The sequence below is a fragment of the Tinamus guttatus genome, unplaced genomic scaffold, assembly GCF_059628265.1.
Source record: "Tinamus guttatus ecotype Peru unplaced genomic scaffold, ASM5962826v1 Tinamus_guttatus_pri_ptg000012l, whole genome shotgun sequence".
Lineage (NCBI taxonomy): Eukaryota > Metazoa > Chordata > Aves > Tinamiformes > Tinamidae > Tinamus > Tinamus guttatus.
Genome location: NW_028288546.1, coordinates 1,826,216 through 1,847,783, shown reverse-complemented (window position 1 = coordinate 1,847,783; position 21,568 = coordinate 1,826,216). Strand labels below are relative to the sequence as shown.

At 40.8% G+C, this 21,568-nt stretch overlaps 1 protein-coding gene across 1 annotated transcript in view; it reads right to left on the bottom strand.

Annotated features, from left to right (window-relative positions):
• SYBU (syntabulin) overlaps nt 1-20,854 on the bottom strand; it is a 36,178-nt gene extending 15,324 nt beyond the window's left edge. The window contains exons 1-3 of the mRNA XM_088523189.1: nt 20,713-20,854; nt 20,329-20,518; nt 7,242-7,439 (exon numbers count right to left, since the gene is read on the bottom strand). Of these exons, the coding sequence (XP_088379315.1) occupies nt 7,242-7,439; nt 20,329-20,518; nt 20,713-20,739 (415 nt within the window). The 5' untranslated portion in view covers nt 20,740-20,854. The remainder of the gene's footprint in view (nt 1-7,241; nt 7,440-20,328; nt 20,519-20,712) is intronic.
• Between the last annotated feature and the right edge of the window lie 714 nt (nt 20,855-21,568).

Below are 21,568 nucleotides of genomic sequence, written 5' to 3'. Positions count from 1 at the left end.
CAGGATCTGCTGGCAGAGCGACGAGCACCACCAGGATCTGCTGGCTCCGTTGGGTCTGTTGACCCAACTGAGCAGGACTCGTTCCAGGATTGCCGTAGTGATCGCGGACATTCCGAGAGCAGAAGCCAACAGGAAAGGTCATCTCCATGGGCTGCCATGGGGATCTGCTGAGGTCTAAAGCAACAACTGTGGCACGTGTAAAGCTCTTGCTCGGTGCTAGGGTGTAGGATCTGAGAAGAGCACAGGCTGGTACCAGAGCACTGTATCTTCTCTTTTGAAGGGAGATATGTGTATTTTAATCTCCCTGTGAAGTATACGCTCGTGCTGCTGTATCCATGGAGACAGAGTCTTTAACAACTCCCTGTGCTAGCAGGTCAAGTAAGCAAATCCACACAGCTCCATAGCAACTGACGTGAAATTAAAACGGAGCCCATCAGTAAAATATGCAGGAGGGCTCGCTGCATACAGATATATTATCTGAAAACACTTTTATTTAAAAAAAAAAAATCACCAGCAGCTATTTTGAGTAGGCTCAGAAAGAAGAGCTACGAAAAGGGAGAAAAGCAAAAGTAAACAAGAGAAAGGTCAAAGACTGCCCCGGCTGTGTTTATTACATTCTGTGATAGGAAAGATCTCAAACATTATTGTCCCCTCCCAAAATTATAAAGTCCACATACAAAAGCACAGAGTTCTACAGGAAATAAATTCTGCACATCATCAGATTTGAATGTTCAGGTGGATATAATGTCTGCCTAGGGTCTGCTATCAGATATGGAACAGAAGTGAAACAAGGCAGGTACTTACATCCAAGGTAGAGGACACATATTCTCAAGCACTGCCTTCCTTATTGCCAAGAGGATGCTCTGCAAAGCAGATGGAAAACCTTCCAGAAGGACAAGCAATTGACCACTCTTGTCTCTCTTCCAAATACTGTGTTGCTTAAAAAAAATCTAGTGCTTGAGTTAAGGCCTTCCTTATCAAGTTTAAGTTAATTGCAGAACCTGGGATTAGCTCTTCCTGTTTGCAATTGCAAACTCTTCAGTATTATTCAGAGAATTTATGTTTAACACTTAAAAACAAATACAACCACATCAAAAGATTATTTATTATTAAATAAAATACTTGAAGGAGCAACAAAAAACGATTCTTCCTTACGGTCACAGACAAAATGTTCCACCATTTCTTAACAATTTACTTCACTTGAGCTATCTTTAAAGTAGTTACGTTACATTGAATTAGACTTATCTCCTAATTTTAGTTTTCATATACATTTGATACTAGCCACATATTTAATTATTTGAATACTTCCAGGAATTAAGGCACCCATCTTCTCATCTTCCCTGCACACGTAAAGTTATGACTGACTGCAGGAAGGGAGCCAGGTTTATTTGAATAAACTCTGCACTCTTGTCTTAATTATTCCTCCCTCAAAAAAAGGTACACTTTTGCAATACGGGTTATAAAGGACTTATTTATATGTGACAGCACAAAGAGAGATATATTATCCTGAGTTTTTGCCATTGGCCTCACTTTTGTACAAAGTTACTTTTAAAATGAAACATGCAAATTTATTTTTGGGATCAGTCAAGACCAATTGTTGCCACCAAACATACATCTTTCTTTGTTATCATTTTCTTTTTAAAACAACCAAGCAGGGTGTCTTTGCCTTAGAATATAGTTCCATATACAGCAGCATTTTAAAAGGCATTTCAACGCAAGAGGTAGAAGTACAACTTCCAGTTATAAAGAACAATGACTCCCTTTGCATGACATGGGCTCTATTGAAGTCTGCACATTCTGCACCTTTGTTCCCGAACAACAGGAATAACAGTTCCACAGTTTGCAGAAATTCAGTGCAGGGAACAAACAAAAGCTATGTGAACATGACACACAACATTGTTGTACAAATGCATCCATAAAACATGTCCATCTAGTATTTTTATCAGTCTCTCCCAAGATAAAGAAAATCCTGTCATTGCATCTATCTGCAATCAGAAAAGTGAAGTTCTTCAAAGTAAACTATTTCCAATACTACCTCTAGGCCAATCCTCTCCCAGATCTTATACATAAACTGATGTGTTTTTAAGTGAAGCACATAGATATGTGTGTGAGACAGATAATATTATTCCCACATTATCTTACTGAACGGAGGGGCTGGGATGACAAAGGATCTGCAAAGTTATAAAGCCAGGTCTCAGTAATATAAGCTAAATCAGCAAATACGCATTTTGTTTTTAAAACAACGAAATAAAGTGCCTTTAGAATAAAGATATGTGGAACACAGATATATGCAAGCAATATGTATAATCTCATCTGATTATTTTACACTAATATATTAACTGGTTACTACTCCTGCCCTGCATAAGATGAGTCCAAGAACAAGTTCCTGGCCACTCAATATCCTGGGAATCTAATGCCCATGTGCCAGACCAAAAGAAAAAGCAATCAGCAGGAAGAACACCACAGTTTAGCAGATAGATTTGCATTTCCTGTCTAATCTGCTTGTTTTATCTACTTCTAACTATATTATTCTCAAATGCCCTGGGAAATCACCATCCTTGTCTCCTTTTTGTTAACTTTGCTCAGCTCTAAAGCTAATTAAAAAAGCATCTCTGTCTTCTCAGTGTTCACAATCAATTTAAGGCCAATTAAGGTCTTAAAATTACAGGTTGCTCTAGCTGTCACTTCTAAAAACCCTAACAGTGCTAACACTTTCAAGGATTAATCTGCTCAGACTGGACAGGATTTACTCACTTATGACTTGAGAAGTAGATCAGGAGGAAGTGAAAAAGACCATAATGGCAGCATGTGCTGAGTACAACTTTATTTACTATGGCTGTAAATTAAATGATATTTTAATGGTTGTTAAGACAACTTTTATTTATTCTTTCATTCCTATGAACTCAGATATGAAAGTATACAGCTGTTAAACCCAGAGAAGGAAGATCACAAAACAAGATCATTGCAGCTACTGAGCAACAGATGGGAGCAATGCAGAACGCAGAGGAATAAAGGCCGAGGCAGCAACGGGAGGTGGTCTGTGTGATTAAAGCTCTGAGACTCGCCTATCAACTTGAACAGAACGAAGCTTTAATGTCTTCATCTTAAATGACTACTGCTCCTGAAATTTAATCCATTGCAGTTCAACAGTTTAATCCAAAGTGTTACTATTTTAGCCAGATTCAGTAATAGATGGTCAAATGTTTTATTAGTAGTGAAAGAGAAGAATTTTTCTGCATAGTCTGCTGCTACCTGGAGTGGTTATTACTGAGCGGAGCTGTGAACGATGAACAGACAGACTGTAAAAAACTAGAGTTGACCTTAACTGCTGCTTGTCTAGGATTCCATTAATGCAGTGGTGTTTAATCTTTACTCGGTAGCCTCTTAAGTGGCCAAGAGCAGTTATGTTGGTAGGTCTGGGACAGTCTCAATGTCTCAAGTCTTAGTGATTTCACGTGAAACTCTAGTCATTGAGCGGACTCTGAGAGATAGCCCCTACACTCAGATGGTTCAGGAAGCTGGACTACGGCTGCCCACGACCAAGGAAAGTGAAGAGCAGAGCTCCTGCCAGATATGCTGAACACAGCTGATCAGGTGCCATTCTAGAATTACAGACATTTAAGACCACACGGAGCTTTGCGTTGCTTTAAGCCTACAAGCCTTTTAAAACTTACTGACACAACTCACGCCTGAGATTCGTCTCCTTACCCATGTTTCTCTGTGAGCTTATCATGAATTTCCCGCTTACTCTGAACCCTTTTATGAAAGTCAAAAATGAGAGGAGAAAGACTGTCAAAGAAAGCAAAGTAGTTCTCACTACCCTTACTAATATTTGGACATCAGCAGCAGGAATTCAGGAATACAGCAATAAGGTGAATTCATAGAAGAGCTCAGGTTGCTATCTATACATTTACAGAAACTACTGGTCTTGGTGCAGCACCTTGAGATAACTATAGCACTAGTATCAATCAAGCATTCTAAATTCCTTTCTGCCATTCCCTGCAAAAAAAAAATCTGTTGCTTTTAATACTGCAAAAATGAATCACATCCAAAAGAGGGATCCTTTCTAAAATACTGAAATTAAAAGGTTTAAAATTTCTTTCTGGAGTGGATGTTATATTTATTTCATAATGTACTTTTCCTCTTCATCCTCACCAGAGAAAGCAGTGACAGATTTTAAACCAATTCATTTTGAAATTTATTTTGAAATTCATCTATAATATTGCTATGATGCATATTTAATGCAGAATAGAAATATAACCAATTATCAGAAATGAATAACATTTAAAACTTTCAGAGATTTAGCAAGATACAGAAAAAATGCATTATAGAATTAAGTACGGTTCACTATGCAGACATCATAAATTAAAAAAGATACTGCAAATCTAGTGTGTTGCTACTCTGAGAGCTGAATATGATTTAGATACATATAATGATGTCTTAGCTGTTACAGAAAAGAAAGCTCTGCTATATTTGATATTGTTAAGCATGGAAAAGAAAGATGAAGTGATATTGCTTAGAGCAGCAAAAAACATTGGTGCTTGGGAACAGCTTTAAAAAGTGCCAAGGGTTCATTCTGAGTGCTATCCCACTCTGACATTTCCTGAGTTATCTAAATATTTGTGTGCGTGTGACTTACGATACTTGGCATGTTCCAAGGAAACAATGCTGGAAACAGATAAATTTTCAGTGAAATGGCAGGGCAGTCTGAAGGTGCAGCCTGATTTATGCACCTGCCTGCAGAACTGTAGCACAGGTCAGACTCTGCAAGACTGAGTGGCCCCCTGCATGTTTGTCTTTGATATTTGACTCCTGCTATGCAGTCATTATCACCAGACCTTTCTAGATAAATACTATGCCAAGATTGTATTCATAAATCAGGAAAAAAAATGGTAGAGAAAAAGATACAATGCACAGACATTTGGGGCACAAATCCTGTAGGTATTCAGGTAGGTAGAAGCAGCCCACTGCCCTTCTGTTGCTTCCCTGTTACTCCTTCCATGCTTTGCTAAAATACAGTGACATCTCTTTGCACAAGGACCAGATCTTTCTGAGTGGGTCAGCTGTGAGATGACTTTCGCATTCATCCACAAAAAGGACATAAAGAATGTAATGGATCCAACAAGAAACAAGAAAGGAAGAGAATGACATTGATTCCTGTGGACCAAGGCAGGAAAATGAAGCTGGCTATTGCCTGGCTTCCTTTCCATTCTGAGAATGCCCTTCTTCCATTCTGAGAAAGCCCGTCTCACACTGACTAGAATGTGATTTTTGAAGTCTTTACCCTAGAAAAAGCATGAGGTAATTAGTGGGAGGAACTATGAAGTACTTTGAGGTGACTATATATCAGACTTATTATCAATCAAAACTATTTCCTCTTCTGAGTTTTGATAGATCCCATGAATGATATGCTTGAATTCCAGAAATAATTTTCCAATCTTAGAGTTTAACCAATAAATAGGTACAAACAGATACAAAATGGTCAAACTACAAGAATAAGGCAATATTAAAAGGAAACAACACAGAGAGCTTCAAAATTAGAGATGACAAATTAGAGCTTCAAAACAAATGGGTGAGAACGTCAGTATGTCAAGCTATCCAAAGAATTTCATAAAGCCAAACTGCCTTTGACTTAGCTGAACTAAGCTGATTTTTTCCCCTATCTGAAGTATATTAAAATTCCACTCAGAAGGCCTTTGTTGCCCCCTTTTAGCCTTTAGCCAACTCATACCTTACTGATTCATCTGCTCTTTTTTTTATATTTAGCTGAAACTACTTGGAAAGTTCCAAATAATTTAAGAAAAGAGACACAAGTATACATAAGTGAAATTGTTACAGAAACTACTATCTACAAGAAGCACCATTTAAAAAATACAGTTCCTTTCAAAACACAGTTCTTTAAGTCAGTTCAGACACTTAGGTAAGTTGACTTCTGACTACCAAGGCCGATGGCTATTAACTGAATTTTATAGCTTGATCACTAGACATAAGTAATAACTGAAAGCAATGGAGTTACTTAATGAGGGAAGTGTATAACTCTTTTCCAAGAGTACAGCACCATTTAGCAGATAAACTCTCAAAAGCTTATTCACATTTTCTTGGGTTACAACTACATTCACATATGAATTGTTTGTGAAAGTCATGCTTGCACAGCCAACTGCCATATACTGCATCCACCTCATTCCACTTGCATTAGATTTCTTGATTTAAGTGCAACAGAAAACAAGACTTATTCTGCAGAGTAATGGGGCACCAGAAAACCAGAGCTATTCTGGGTACTTTCAAATGAGCTGAAGAGCTTTTCAGGGTTAGTGATAATTTAGATTCAGTTGGCCCTTTCAATGACAAAGGCAATGATACATTTTTGTGCCAGTTTCTTTATTGTTCCTTATTCCACAAAGATGGTGACGGAAAGTCTGAGCCGGCTTCGAATCAAAATAGTAAAATTGTTTCTGGAGATGAAGTGGCCCTACAAACAGCACAGCCATGAAGTACCTGAGCTAACACACCATGTTGACTCTGCATAGTGCCAAAACATGGTCTGGAACCATGATTACTAAAAAAATAGCCCAAGTATCCTTTGTAAAGCCCATTTGTAATCCAGAGTTGACTGTACAAGAATCACAAAAATATTTTTATTTGCCCACTAAAGTTACACTGACTTACAAAACCCCAGGCTATTCAGTCTCGGATGTGTGACAAGAAAATGCTGACAAAACTGGTGGTCCGAGGTGTGACATACTCTTGATTCAGATGATGCACTATGCTGTAGAACTCCCACATTTACACTGGCTTTTATTTTACTTTGGTTTGACATTGGATATCCCCAGAACCGTCACAGCTTGGTAGAATAAAATGTAGGCAGAATCTAACCATAAACCTAACACCATTAAAAGGCTAATTCTTTGTTTTGATATTAAAGAGTCATATTTATTTGCCCAGTGAAATACCTGTGAAACGACCACGGAACAGCAGAAAATCCCATTCAATTGTTATTTCACATCACCATCTAGCCTCATAAAAGAAAGTGAAGATGTCATTTAATTATATTTCCATGAAAAAAAATAATACTTACACTGTTTTCAAACGTTGGAGGTGTTTCCATAGAAAGAACCCAATTGTGTACTACTAAGGCTAGTTGTGTCAACAGTAGCACAGCACAATGTATTTAAATATCTATAGCCATATTACCCTGTTAAAAAGCATAATCAAAGAAATGAAAGGAGCTATGAAGCACTTACCAGGCTTTACAAGGCTTGTCTTTGTGTCCTTCTTATATCGAGCCACTTGCAGGTTTCCTTCACTCATTGCCCCTGAATGAAATTTCTTTCTGGCAAAGTCTCCATCACTGCCACTGCAAAAACTAATTGGACTGTTTCCAGCATCAGAAGGAGTCTTAACTGGAGATACTGACTGGCTGCTGGGACAACCAGTGTCATCTGAAAAGGAAAGGGAAAGCACCAGCATTTCTAATCAGCAAATACACAAAGTCGACAGAGTAATAATTAAAAAAGAAGCATCCGTGCTTAAAACTGAGAGCTACAACCCTTTACAACCACAAAGATCTATCTGGTCTATAAAACCTCGACTTGGAAGCTCGATGGGGCCCTCGCTTACATTAGTTTCCCCCACTTTTGTGAAAAAGTGCCAGTTATCTTAAAGCTGACTAAAACAGTAAATGCTTGTTTCAGTAATTCTGACGCAAAATCCGAGGTTACGTAATGAAAACCAAGATCCAAGATAAACTTTGGACTTAGCAAGGTAAGGGAATATTGTGGCATGAACATTAAGAAATCACATAAGAACAAGCTGCATTGCTGTGTGCAAACTGGGCAAAAAGCAAGCATGGGCCACATACTTGCCTTCAGGGTATGGCCAGGGTATGCAATTTACACTCTACATGCATAAAGTGATCATTTTGATTTAACTGAAAATGATAAAGGTTTCTTAAAAATGTTTTTCTTTCAAAGAAACTGTGATCAGAGAGCTCTTTCAGTCACAAGTGGATGTGTATAACGAGTTCTAAAAAGGGCATATTAGGTACTGTTTTTGTTTAAAGTGGAATTATTTTGAGGAAATATCACTGCTACATGATATCAGCCTTCATCTCTTAGAATAAACCAGAATTTCTGAACTCCAGGAATATAAACACTCAAACTCCTAGCAAAGAAATACAAAACAAATAAACAGTGTTAAGATAAAATCCACGTACCCATAAACCTTAATCTAAGTCCCTCCAGAGTAATCATATCTTCTGTAATAGTCATGGCGGTTTTAAAGATACATAACAAAAGCAAACAGGCTACCCTGCCTGGGAAGCCGTCAATATTTACTCTCCTGGTGAAATAAAACTGTTTGTTTACTCTTTCCCAGGGCACAGCGGGAGCCGCTCTCTGAACTACACAATTGTACCCTGCTCCCTGCATCTTTACAAGGCACGAGGCTCCAACACCTGCACCCAAACCCAATAATTTGCAGGACCATATTTCACTTACCACATCCCATTCATAATTCAGTCTGGTCTTGCAAAGAGCTTTGTGGACAAGCTGAGGCCCGTGCACGACTGCAGTTTTACGGGCCAAAAGGACACTTCAAACCAGCCCTCCCTTCTGCTACTAACTCTTGTTCCCTCAGCACAACTAAACAACCTCACACTTGCATGAGAAACAGGTTTTCTCTGCTTACCCTGACAACCAAGTGCTCACAGGTCTCCACCTATTTGGTCGTACAACTGCATTCTGCTTCTCATTTCTCCACATTCTTCCTCTAATTCTCATCAAATAATCTAAAAGTGGTGATTATCCAATGCAGATTATACACCTAGGTGTGTAAGAGTCTGAGGTGTTTCTGCTGAGGCTTGTGCAAACCTCCAGAAGTGAGGTCAAGCCAAGAGGGCAGCCAAACCTACTCTAGAACTGCCTCCAGGGCACAAAAACAAATAACTGTGTGGAGCAACTAATCCACTTAATCATATTGGATTCTTTCAGTTTAATTAAGCCTACAAGGATCTCCTCTTCACATGTTGCTGCTGTTCTGCAGCCCAGAATTAGTTCCTCGAAAAATAGTGGGGAATGAAGACTGCTACTAGCGCTCTCAGTCCATCCCCACATTCACTCTGGCTAAGGCAGCCTTGTTCCCCACAGGATCATAGTTTATTCTTCAGCTTTCCCATTCGCATCAACATCCCAGGATAGCAGAAAGCAGAGGAGAGGAAAGGAGGCAGTTTCTTCCCCCATCAGTGCCCATTTCTCTTTGCTAAGGACTCAGCAGTGTCTTTTAAAGGCTGAATGAGCATTACGAGGCTGTGGATCTTCAGCACTGCTGAATGAGGTTTTGAATTATAAATAACTGCCTTAGCTACGGCTCTTTAGAAGCGCACAAACATCCATAAGCAACTATGCTTAGAAAAAAAGTGCATGCTCATGGAGTTCATTGCTTTGTATAATCTTTCAACTTAAGACATTTCCCTATGTGGTATTACTTTGAAAACTTTTTCTCAAAGAAAGAAACAGACAAGAAACCATCTACTTAATCTCTCCAACAATAAAGTCACTCCAATAGCTGGACAGGTTCTGTTGATCTTGCAGATGCGTTTTATATGGGAGACTTTATGTACAAAGTGACAGGGATGCTGGATGGAAGAGCCCTGAGAGCTGATGAAATCTTGTTAAAAAGGTTCAGTTGGAATGAAAATTGAAACTACAGGTCTAAGAATTAGGATAGTAAAAACAAATACATGAAACTAAATGAGATAAGAAAACAGAGTAGGCAAACAAAGTATTCAAAAATAATTGTTTTAATCATGAAGTAGTTAACATTGCCTCTGATAACACACCCATGCCATTGTATGATCAGATGATGTCATATATATATATACACGTATACTATATATATGTATATATTCTCACTGTATCCTTAAGAACTGCAGCTTACATTGCAACGGGGCATTTATTAATAGACTGAACGTGCCATCAAGAACGGTAGGTCTGCTCTGCCTGTATCATTTGTGACCTTCAGACATGCCAATAACCAGCAAAGCATTTTCACTCCAGCTGAAGCAAATAAATGATATTATTGTACTCCTCTTTGATCATTTGTTACTTTTAATATAATGCAAACCTTCTCCTACCTGACATTAAACAGAAATATGAACAAAACTACGATTTTTCTAGATGTAGGGCATGCTGTCAAAGAAACATTTTACCGTGCATGTAAATACTAGCTTTTTGCAGCGCCTTTTGACGAATCAAAATACTTGCTATCACAGAAGGCAAGAGCTGCAGATGGAAAGACACAGCTTATCACCAAGGGCAAGAAAACCTCTGCTGTAAACTAGAGGAAGACACCTCTCAATCAACTTGCAGCTCTCCCCTTTGTTACAAGAAAAAATAACAGTACAGACCAAGGCACCACCCAACTGCTCAATGAAGGTCAAACTGCAAACTAAAATTTTAATACTGTAGCTGAACTCCCTGCAGAACAGCAGTGTATAAAGCCCTCATGCAGTGATTTTTCCTCTAGAAGGGGTGACTAAGCCTCACTGCACATTCCACACATGGGCTTAGATAACCAGGCAGAAAAAGGGATTGATCTTAAGCTGCTCACATACAGCACTTCTTTCACATGAGAAGGAATGAGTTTAGTATGACATATATATACACATACATATGCCACATATACATAAATGCATGTGTGTATACACACAGACTTTTCCAAAACCCGGTTATCAGTTCTGAAGGAAAAAGGTGAAAGCCTCAAACTGCCTAGAAATAGATCAAGAATATGAATCTACTTCCGAAGTGGGTAACGGGGATGAGAAGCAGTTAAGCCCAAAATGGACTTTGCTTTCTGCTGAGCACATGATGCCAGGGCAGTTTTCAGTCTTGTAATTCAGCTGCCGTCAGGATGCCAGGCCAAGACTTCTCAGGGATTTTGTGCACATACCTGACTCACTTCCACAGCCATTAGGGAGATAGCAGAGAGAAAGCTGGCAAAATTTGCTAGGAAAGTCAATACTGATCTTCCTGTATGATTTACTTGACAAATGGGGGTAAAACATGTAAATAGCATACAACTTCCACTGCTTAGCTTGGTGTTTTCGTTCTCACTGGCCTTCTAAGATCTCTCTGGAACCGAGTTTTCACTTTGAGTATCAGCTGGATTTCATCACTGAAACCCCATGTCTCACCCCTCTCCCGATCAGATATACTTGCCAAGTTTCAAAGCCAAGTATGGGGAAATGCCTCATCAAACAAACAGGATTGGATAGGAAAGCTGCTCAGAACACTGCGACATTTCTATTCACAGGCGATCTTCCAAATATTGCAGTCAAGGAATAAACAGTTTCACAGGTAGTAAGACTCCAACATATAATCCATAGACTTAAAAATATATATTCTTTATATCTATATACATTTGCTATAATTCATAGACTTAATGGCTATACGTGGTAACATGATATTTTCTGAGCTTCCCTACACAGAGACTTCAAAATTTTCACTATTCTTCAGACTCTTCTTCAGAAAAACACTGCCTTTTTCCCTTAAAGACTTCAAATAATACTAGATATGCACCCTCCTTCCTTAATCCATCCAAATAATTATGGTAGCTCTGTGCAGCCTTCATTTCTACTTTCACTCCTAGCTGCCAGACTTAGTTATGCACTTTTATGAGTTTGAACTGTCCATCCTCTAAATTACCCCTTCCCTGTTGTCACATTTTTGTCTTCCCTGATCAGTGTTTAACCTATACATAATTGTACTTCCTCTATGAAATGTGGATTTCAGAATTAAACACAGAATTCTAGCAGAGTGCAGTGTACTAAGGCAAAAATAATGTCTGTAATTTTATGTGGGACTCCCCTTTGTTTACATCCTAGGATCTTGACTAAGAGATGACTCTAGTCGTGACTCTGTGCGGGTGCGACACCGAAGTGTATTTCAGAACAAACTCCCATTTTGTTGATCTACCCACCATTTTTGAGCTCATAAATGTTGCTTTGATCTTCTTTTCACCAATGTTCTTCTAAGACAAGAGCATTTTATGTGTTAATGAAAATTGCTGACTGACATCAAAGGGAATGTCCCACCTAAATTCTGTGGGTAACTGGGAGAAAAAAAGACTCCTCAGGGAGATGATTCAGAGGCAAAGCCTATTCTAGGCTTCTCCAGGGAAGCCAAGTCATCCCAATACTCTGAATCACTGTCTGGAAGATCTCGCTGTTTTCATTGACTGCACAAGGCACCTCGAGCAACTACATCCAGATTTTCTTTTTATCAATACGGGGGAAGGATTCATCCCTAAGATGAAAAACATCATTAACTGGAGAATTGCAATGTCATTCTGCAACAACTGGATAACCCCAAGAAGCAAAGCAAAAGGGATGGGATGAAGCATAAAGTGAAAAGTCAAGATAAAAAGGCAGAATTGGAGTCTGTTCATGTTCACAACACGAATCTCTAAATAGGCAGGAATTTAGCTCCTGTCCAATTAAAGCACTTAAGGAATAGACTTCTGCAAGCAACCATATCTACCCAGTGACCACTTAGGGAGAAGAGATTAAGATAAGAAGTGTGACTACTCTCCTCTGTTTTTATTTGTACTAAAACACCTACTTTTATTGCAGCTATTCCAATAGCTGATTTTAGCTACTCCAGTCCAGCTGACTCCAGTCATTTGCTATTAGCCATTTCTTTTGCAAACCAGCAAAGATTTCAGAATATTATTTAGACTGTTAACAAATAATTTTACTGTAAATGGAGTCCTAAAAAATCCACTAGTTTTTGGTCCTTCTCATAAATCTTAACTTTATTTTGAAGATGCATTTTAAGATCTGCCAGGAGTTGGTATTTAAATAAAATTACTGAGGATATTCTGTGGCTTTAAGGCCAAGATCTTGTGGGAAAACGAGCATACTACACCAGAGCAGAAAAGCAACCAGAGCTATAGTCTTGTCAAAAAAAGAAAAGATGTTCATTTGACAAGCCCTACTTTTATGAAATCCTGCTCAGCAAATTAATTCCACATTTAATCTCCAGGTCTCTGCAGACAGAACTTGAATTAACTATGCTCCATTTTGTCCGAGGCAGCCCAGCAGCATTTCAGCTCCTTTCAGTAACTTAGAGACGTTGTGTAATCTGTGTCCTTGGAGGTTTTCAAGTTCTGGATAGACAAAGCTATGGCTGACGTAATGTAGCGCTGACAACAGCGCTGCCCCCCAAAAGGGGTTGTGCTAAGAAGTCATCTCCAGAGGCCCCTTTCAACAAGATTCCTAAGATTCTACTTTTCTTCTACATTTTGCACGTCTTCAAAGTTTGCTCTGACACTTGTGAACCATTTTGTTCTTCCTGGGTCAATCTTTCAAGCTGGAACTACTGATTTGAATGGTCCAAACACAAAAAATAACGGTCAGCAAAACCAAGCCTGGACATTTACAACTTCTTTTGAAATTGTAGTTCGTTTGAATTTCTTTTGATTGTTGTAGATTCCTGCTATTAGTACACAGGCAATTTTTAAAAACTATTCTTGGTGGCCCTTTTGTGCTTGCAATCATCACATCTAGGAGCTGATCAGTCACCAAGTAAAATTCAGGGAGAAACTCTACACTCACACACATTGCAGCACAACCAGGAACAGGATCAGGCCTCGTAAAAGGAGGAGGAAGGTGAAAGAAGATGGATTTATTCTCTTCTAAAGCTTGGGCTTCTTTTACTGAGCTGCATTTCCCACAAATATGCCCTTAAAGTTATCAAGTTTTGACATCTGTCTGTACAATAGCTAAGCCACACTGAAGCTGTGAGTTTTAACAGCTTGGCAGCAAATTTTGCCTTTGCAAATCTTCCATCATTCTAGCTGAACATTTCACTAATAAGCAGCATGGACGTGAGTTCTGGGAAAACATCTGAAAAAGAAAGGCTTCATAATTGTGTTTTACTGGCTCTGCCATTACATTTTCAGCACAGCTGATGGTATTAGTATAACAGAGCAAAAGCAGCAAAGCTTACTACTAATAAAAATACCAATGAAAACCAGTACTGTTACTAAGGACACACAATGATCAGGAATAGCACAGCTCCTAGGGCTTTTCATGTCATGTCACAGCAAACATTTGAATCTGTTTCTGACGATAAAGGACTGAAAAACTGCTTGAAAATTTTGAAGAAAAGTTCTAACTAAATGGGAGAGTTTTCAGATTTGGGAGTGAAAAGTCTGAGAAGAAAAGACAAATAAAGGTCTTGGCTGTCTGGTGTTTTTTTAAGCATATTTTTGAATACATCAAGAGTAAATAATACTAACCATTTCATATCAAATTATGTGAAACATATATACACATACAGATGTGTGGACATGTTTTAATTCCATAATGCAGCAAAGGAGGAAACCATAAGTTTCTTTAAATTTACCATTTTTTGAAAATAAAAACCTTAAATGGGTCACAAAGAAATTTGTAGTTATTTCTCAAATAATATAAAATGTTACACTGTTTTTTTTCCTTATACAGCTCTGCTGTAATTCTGCCTTAGTGATTTACAGTGTATGACTGTGACCTTCACAGCTTCAACATCCTCAACAGTGGGACCTGTTTTTTCCTAATGTTACTTGGAAACCATCAATCTCTACTGTTCTTTTATCCATATTCTGCATAATTTCTTTTCTTTGTTCTTTCCCAATTCTTTCAATCCCCTGACTAAGAATCACCATAGGATCTGCTTGTTATATTGGTTAGTATATAAGGTCAAACCACTGTTCCAAAATTTCAAGGATATAAATTAACGCTACAAATATAGAGTTAAAACATGTCAAGTCAAATGTCTTTTAAAATATCAAGGCTGTCTTTTATATGACAAAATCAAAGACTTCTGATTAGATGAAAGCTCATTTCCACCACAAGTTGCCATGTTTTCTTCAGTAGGCGTGACAGTATTTAACTTAACAAAAAAATGAGAAGTGCCTTAAAACAAAAGTATTTGAACTACCTATTGGTGGCAAAGAAAATAGAGCAAATATCTTAGAATTTCATTATTGTCATAATCAGACATAACCAGACGTGACAAACAGGGCACTAGAAAGGGTGAGGTACTAACTGTTCTCAGGACGGAATCTAAAAGTTGCCAGAGTCAACAGAAACTCTTCTACTGACTTCAGTAGGCTCTGGATCAGGCTTTAAAGATCCACAGTGCAGACGTATGCACAAAAAAGTGACAACAAACATTCAAAAGATCAAATATTTCGGTTTGCAGATGCTGTTGTGCGAGACGCTTGGTATGAAGGAGTAAATAGTGCAATTGAAACAGGAAAAGGACAAAAGTTGAGGAAGGCCTTGCTTTTTAATACTTACACAGATTTCCAATTTCTGTGTTTAAAACACAGCCCTGCTGTGCAGAAGAAGAACTGGTGGCTAACAATACAAGAATTATTGCATGTTAAGTAGGCCCAGCAGAAGATTCTCCAAGGAAACAGCAGTGAGAAAAGGAAGCACCAGAGCACTGGCCTTACACAAAAGGCATGCAGGCATTTTTAAAAGTGGATTTTGTTTCAGTGCATTTTGGAAAGTATCAGAGTGTTTGTCAACCTGCCTTGCAGAGTGCAGCACTGGGATCCTGCAAACAAATTCAGAGCTGGAGAAGAGCTATGCTTACGAAATTACTGTTTGAAACAATGGCAAAAAGAACTCGAAAAGTGAAGCCTAAAAGGCTGCAGGAAAGAGAACATAACATTTCAGGGATTTCTGTGATTCAGTAACTCACAGGAAAGACAACAACAAATCACTAAGGCAGTATCTGAATAAAATATTTCTTCTTATGAAAAGCAACCAGAATGGCAGAGCTCAAATTTGCCATATGTATATATTTACAAATAATCAGGGTAATTACTTCTAGAGATTTATATTGATTCTCTGCATTCAATCTGTTGCTGGGCTCAAATGCAGCAGCCTCACTTTCCTCTGTCATTTTCTATGCAGAAACACAGATAAACATTTTCCTCTGTGGTTTTCTATGCAGAAACACAGTCAAGTGCAAACACGCTGGCAGTGTCGCCCCAAGGCTGGCTGCTTTGCGATACCGCCCGCTTCAGCATTCCGGGTAGGAATTACTTGCCAGAGCGACAGAAGGCCCAACATTTTGTCCAGAGCTGCAGGGCACCTGTGCAGATTCCCCTCTCTGATCTGTGCTTAGCAACACAGGTAGGGCAATCACACTGACTGCAACAGGCCTGCGTGGAGCTGCATGCCTTTTGACAGAGGCACTTTGAACTCGACCTCAGCATCCATCAACAGCTGGAGGGCAATTTCTGAGTCCAGGTGGACTGTGTGCATGGATAAGCGAGCAGGATGCAGCATGAGAGATCCTCCTCGCTGCAGGGTTTACACTGCACGAGTTACAGCATGGGAACATCATCAGAACAGGTTCACATGTTCTGTGAATGCACACAAAGGATGAGGGAGGTTTTAAAATTTTAGGAGGTTATGAAGTAAAACACTGAACCTGGATCTTGAAATATGAGAGCAAAAGTAACAAAAACAAAAACAAAAAGATGGAAAAGGAGCTTGATTTTGAACTTGAAGTCTATTTTTGAAAACTCTGGCACAGTGAGTCATAATCATCCATACGCGGAGATACTTCTACTGTATCTGTAGTACTACTGTAGTACTATGTAGTCGAGTTAAAAAAAAAATCTGCTGCAGAGCCTGAGAAAAGAGGAACATTTTGCTATTGGAAGGAAAAAGCTCCTCTAGCTCACAAACCTGTTTGCTGAACTGATTATTAAATGTGCCAGTGATCCTTTTAAAGCTACCATCTCAGTTCGGCCTTATCTCCAGAAATTCAGAAGGGGAGAAGAAGAGGTGGAACACTGTTAAGAAGGTTACACCTAAGAACCCTTCTTCATAAGAAGAAATTTAAAAGCTGAAATCAGAAAATTATAAAGCCTGAAATGATTCTCTTTTAATATTGAAAGCTAAACAGTTTTTAACATTAAAACCTATTGAATGTAGCACCTCTAGAACAAACACTGCTTTCAAGTATGACAGTTTGCCTGGTATCAAAAGGATGTGTATGTAAAAATCAAGGATAACCCAGCCTTCCTCAAAAGGCAAATACTGTAGATGAAATTACCAAAGGGAGCCTCATTCTTTCTCAGAGCAGCTAGAGCAGCTGTTCAGACATTGACCTGTAATTGAATTATTTGTTTGTGATGTTTAAAAACATAATTCCCTCCTGACTGACAAGGTTAATGTGTCAAGTGGCTTCAAAGTCAAATGCAACTTATGAAGAAAATATGTATGGCATGGGGAACTACTCAGTAGCACTGAAGCCAGCTGAAGTTGCTGGAAGACGTTTTCCCATAGTAACTTGACATATGAGTTCCATGGCTGGCGTCCAAACCAAAGGAGGGCAGAGGTTGAGGAAAGAGAAACGCTCCAATATCAGATGACAAACAGTACGCCAGATGTGCTAAGAATTCAAAGAAGACTATTTAAAGAAGGATTATGCACAGCAAACACTGATGAAAAGATTCAACTTGCTACTCAATATTCAGAAAGCACCCATGTTCATTTGGCATAAACAACGTGTATTAAAAACATATTTCATCAAGGATACCACAGATAAACAGATTCACATTTTTCATATGGACTTAAAAAGCAAAACTGACACAAGTCAACTGTAAAAATATTGATTAACACAATCATATGGGTCTCTGATAGAGTATCATACGAGACAACAGAGAAGCTGATCACACTAGAACTTCTCTTCAATGTGACACTAGGAAGAAAAAAATAAGCAGATTCTTCCTAATGTTTAGCAGTAATTTTTTTTTGCTGCTGTCATCATTTTTACAGAATTATTATTGTCTTCAAGTTCTTGATCCATTTATTTTCCTGTCCTTTGCCCACCTGGAACAACATTAACGTTACCTAGAAACATTAGTGCTGTCATTTAAGGAGAAAAGCGCTCAAAACTTTTAGTATGCATCAAGACCAATATAAGCACGCAAGGAAAAGGAGCCAGCTCAAAGTTCCAGGGAATCAAATAGGAGATACATATTTAGAACAGACTGAGGAAGAAAAATCAATTCTATGTGTGGAGGAAAGGAATCCACCTATCAAACCTGCTTGGTGTCAATAGCTACTTGGCATAGACAGCAACTTTTCAAGAGAAGGATCAAGAAGAAAGGAAATATTCCAGGTGCTGGTTCACACTATCTGCAGATAGTGCTGATTGCCAAGACCATTTTGGAGTGTGATGCCCAATACGGAGGTTTATCCACACGCTCACGAGCTCTTCACACCACCATCACACCACCATTCATCAGAGTATTCACTGGTTCACCTCTCCCAAATTTATTGCTTGCTAACTTCAAGCACACTTGCTGCACATGCTTTTCAATAAAGATGTGAGTGCCTACCCAGGCACATAGAGCTCAGCAGGGGGAGAAAGGCTGGAGGGCCGAGACCCCTCCGTCCACCTCTCCACACAGCTTTTCCCAGAAAAAGGCACCAACAGACATATGCTGCTGCTCAGGCATTTCAGTCTACATTAGAAATACCATGGCAAAGAACTGTCATAAATGAAAGATGGAGACATCAGAGAATAAGAAAACAATTGTTATTATACCAGTATCACAATAAAAAGAAAAAAAAAAGCTAGTAACAGCAGAAATATTGAGAACCATACTTGAGGCTTGGCTGATCCTTATCTCAGTAAGTTTTGAAGACTACATGAATCAAACTGGGTACTGCACAACTGTGTGGGTGGTTCAGGTAGCAAGGGAATAGGCACAAAGCTGTCAGCACACGAAAAACAACAAAAGAACAGATTAACCACAGCAGCTTTAGGATGACTGTTTTTCAGAGTAAAACATAAGGAGGCAAGTTGTGCTCAGCAGAAAGGTATGAGAACTGCACTACACTCACAGACACCTCCTGCTGCTCTAGAACTGCCAGACCAGGAGACCAGGTACCCCCAGCGTCAACACGGCTGCTGCTAGCACTCAAGAAGGGCCCTATATAGTGCAGCAGGACAGCAAGGAGCACTATGATACATTGCGCTGAACAGAGCTGAAGAACACAATGCAAAACTAAAAGGTATCAAACACAAACAAACAAAAAAGAACAAAAAAAAAAGGGAACCTTGGTAATCAGGATAAAAAACTTGTGAACACAGGAAAAAAAAGAGAATTTGAAGGAAAAAAAGGGAGCCATTTTGGAGAGATCATAGTAAGTTCGTTCTAGAAATATATTTCTAGAAAGCATGAAAAGATTTTAATTGTTTCTTTTGAGGAAACAGGCAAACTCGGGTTAAAATGGTCAGATGGAGGGATTCAAAAGAAGGGCAGGACACTTCAGTACTCTTCCAACCTAAGTTGTTATTCTAGTTCTAGCCATTGTTCATTAAACAATAAATAACAAAATGGATCATTCCACTGCACCTGAACGGTAAAATCCACCCAAGCTAAGAAAGAAATACTAGAATCAGGGAGGACTATAATGTTCCTCATCTAGCAAAACTCACCATTCTTGTCCATAACATTAAATATACTACCAGCCACTATAGTAAAGAAAAAAAAAAGAAGTTAAAGAGAGTATTTCTGGCCATATTCAGGAAAAGCTTTGGTAATTTAAACACTTCATGAATAAAGAAAGGAAGTCCAGGTGCTTGCTCTGCCATAACTATTACAAAAATATTTGTTATAGTGTAGATTTTTAATTAAATGAAGGGTATCACACTCGCTCTCTACAATGCCAACTATTAGAACCAAATTTTTAATCACCAAAGTATTTTTTAGATTACCAAATCCATGCAGTGCCCAAGGGGGAGGTGACCTGACCCTCCAAGTACTTATTCTGGTGTGTAACTTTATGCATGACGAAGAGTCCTGCTGAACTGAAGGACCTGGCTGGGTCACAGCTGGATGAGGGACCCAACCCGGGCTAGACTCTAAAGAGGGCAAACGCACAGTGTCAAACACTTGGTTTCTCCTTGACAGAAAGGGAGATACTCTAAAAAGGGTAAATATATGTGCTTTGCAGCTGTAAAGTGCTGATGCATTACGGAAACAGCTCCCTTCCGTGGCACTCTCCGTAGGGGAGGCATCAACGCTCAGTTCATGCCTAGGGAAGCACATCCTGGGAGCGCACTGAACCCTGCTCAGATAACGCAGACCGACTGCAGCGCATCAGCGGTGAAAACTTCCCCTGCGGCCGCTGCGCCAACGCGCGGGGCTCGGGCGCGACTCCACGACGCGGCGCGGCCGCCGCGGGTGACCCGCACCTGTTGCTCCCCACGCGCTCCCGCGGGCTGCGCGCGGCGTTTCGCGCGGCGGCGGTACCTGAGCAGAAGCTGTTGCTGCTGGCGGTCCTGGCGGAGCCCCCCGAGGAGGCGGTCGGCGGGAACTCGCGGCTCTCCTCCTCCGAGAAGGGCGACTCGGAGGCGGGCGACACCTTGTGCTGCTGCGGCCGCAGGACGAGGCGGGGGATGCGGCTGCGGGTCGCCTCCTTCTCCGGCGCCGCTCTCGGCTCCTTCGCGAGAAGCGCAGCGCGTCAGGGCCGCGCCGCGGGGCGGGGAGGAGGCGGCGGGAGATGGCGGCGGCCCCGCCGCGCTCCTCCTGCCCCCCGCGCCACACGGCGGGAAGCGGAGGAGGACCCAGGCGTGCCGGCCCCCCCTCCCCGCCCGCACCCGGGCCGCCCCGCAGCCCCCGCGGCCGCCTCCTCACCTTGGTGCTGTCCCGCAGCGGCCCCATGGCGCCTCAGTCGCCGCGCGGCCCCGGGCAGGCACCTGGCATGGGAGAGAGGCGGCGCTGAGGCGGCACCGGCCCCGCGGCTGCTGCCACTGCGGCGCCCGCCGCGCTGCGCTGCGGCCCGGCCCCGCTCCCCGCTCCCCGCCCCGGCACGTGGTGCCGCCGCCGCCGCCCGTGCGCCCGCCCGGGGCCTCCCGCGCCGCTCCGGCCGCCGCGCGTGTCCCTGCGCCTGCCCCTGTCCCTGCTCGCGCCTGTCCCTGCGCCTGCTCCGCTCCTGCCCCTGTCCCTGCCCCGTCCCTATCCCTGCCCCGTCCCTGTCCCTGCTCCGCGCCTGCCCCTGTCCCTGCCCCTGTCCCTGTCCCTGCTCCTGTCCCTGCCCCTGTCCCGCTCCTGCCTTTGCTTGCCCCAAACGTCCCCCTTCCCAGCTGGGAGTTTCCCCTTACTTGCGGAGCATAAATATTAAATCACGTCTTAAAAATAATTGAGGGCAAATGCATTTGTTTTTGATGCAATGCATATATCAGCATAAACAGGAAAGGTGATGCATTCGTTTGGTCCTCTAACAGGAAAGAGGATGCTGGCGAGGAATTGTCACACTGGTCGCTGCATATGAAAAAACTTATAATGACTAATTTATTAATCTAGTGTTGGTATTAGATCCATTTCTTATGTACAGCTCCAGGCTAAGTTCTGCCAAAAAAAGAGAGACCATCTTCCTCTCAGCTTCAAGACATACATAAATCAAAGAGGTAATATAAAAATGGTTAAAATTCTTGAATTAAAAATGCTGCCTGATTATAACGAAGACACCGAGTCCTAGAATACATCTGCC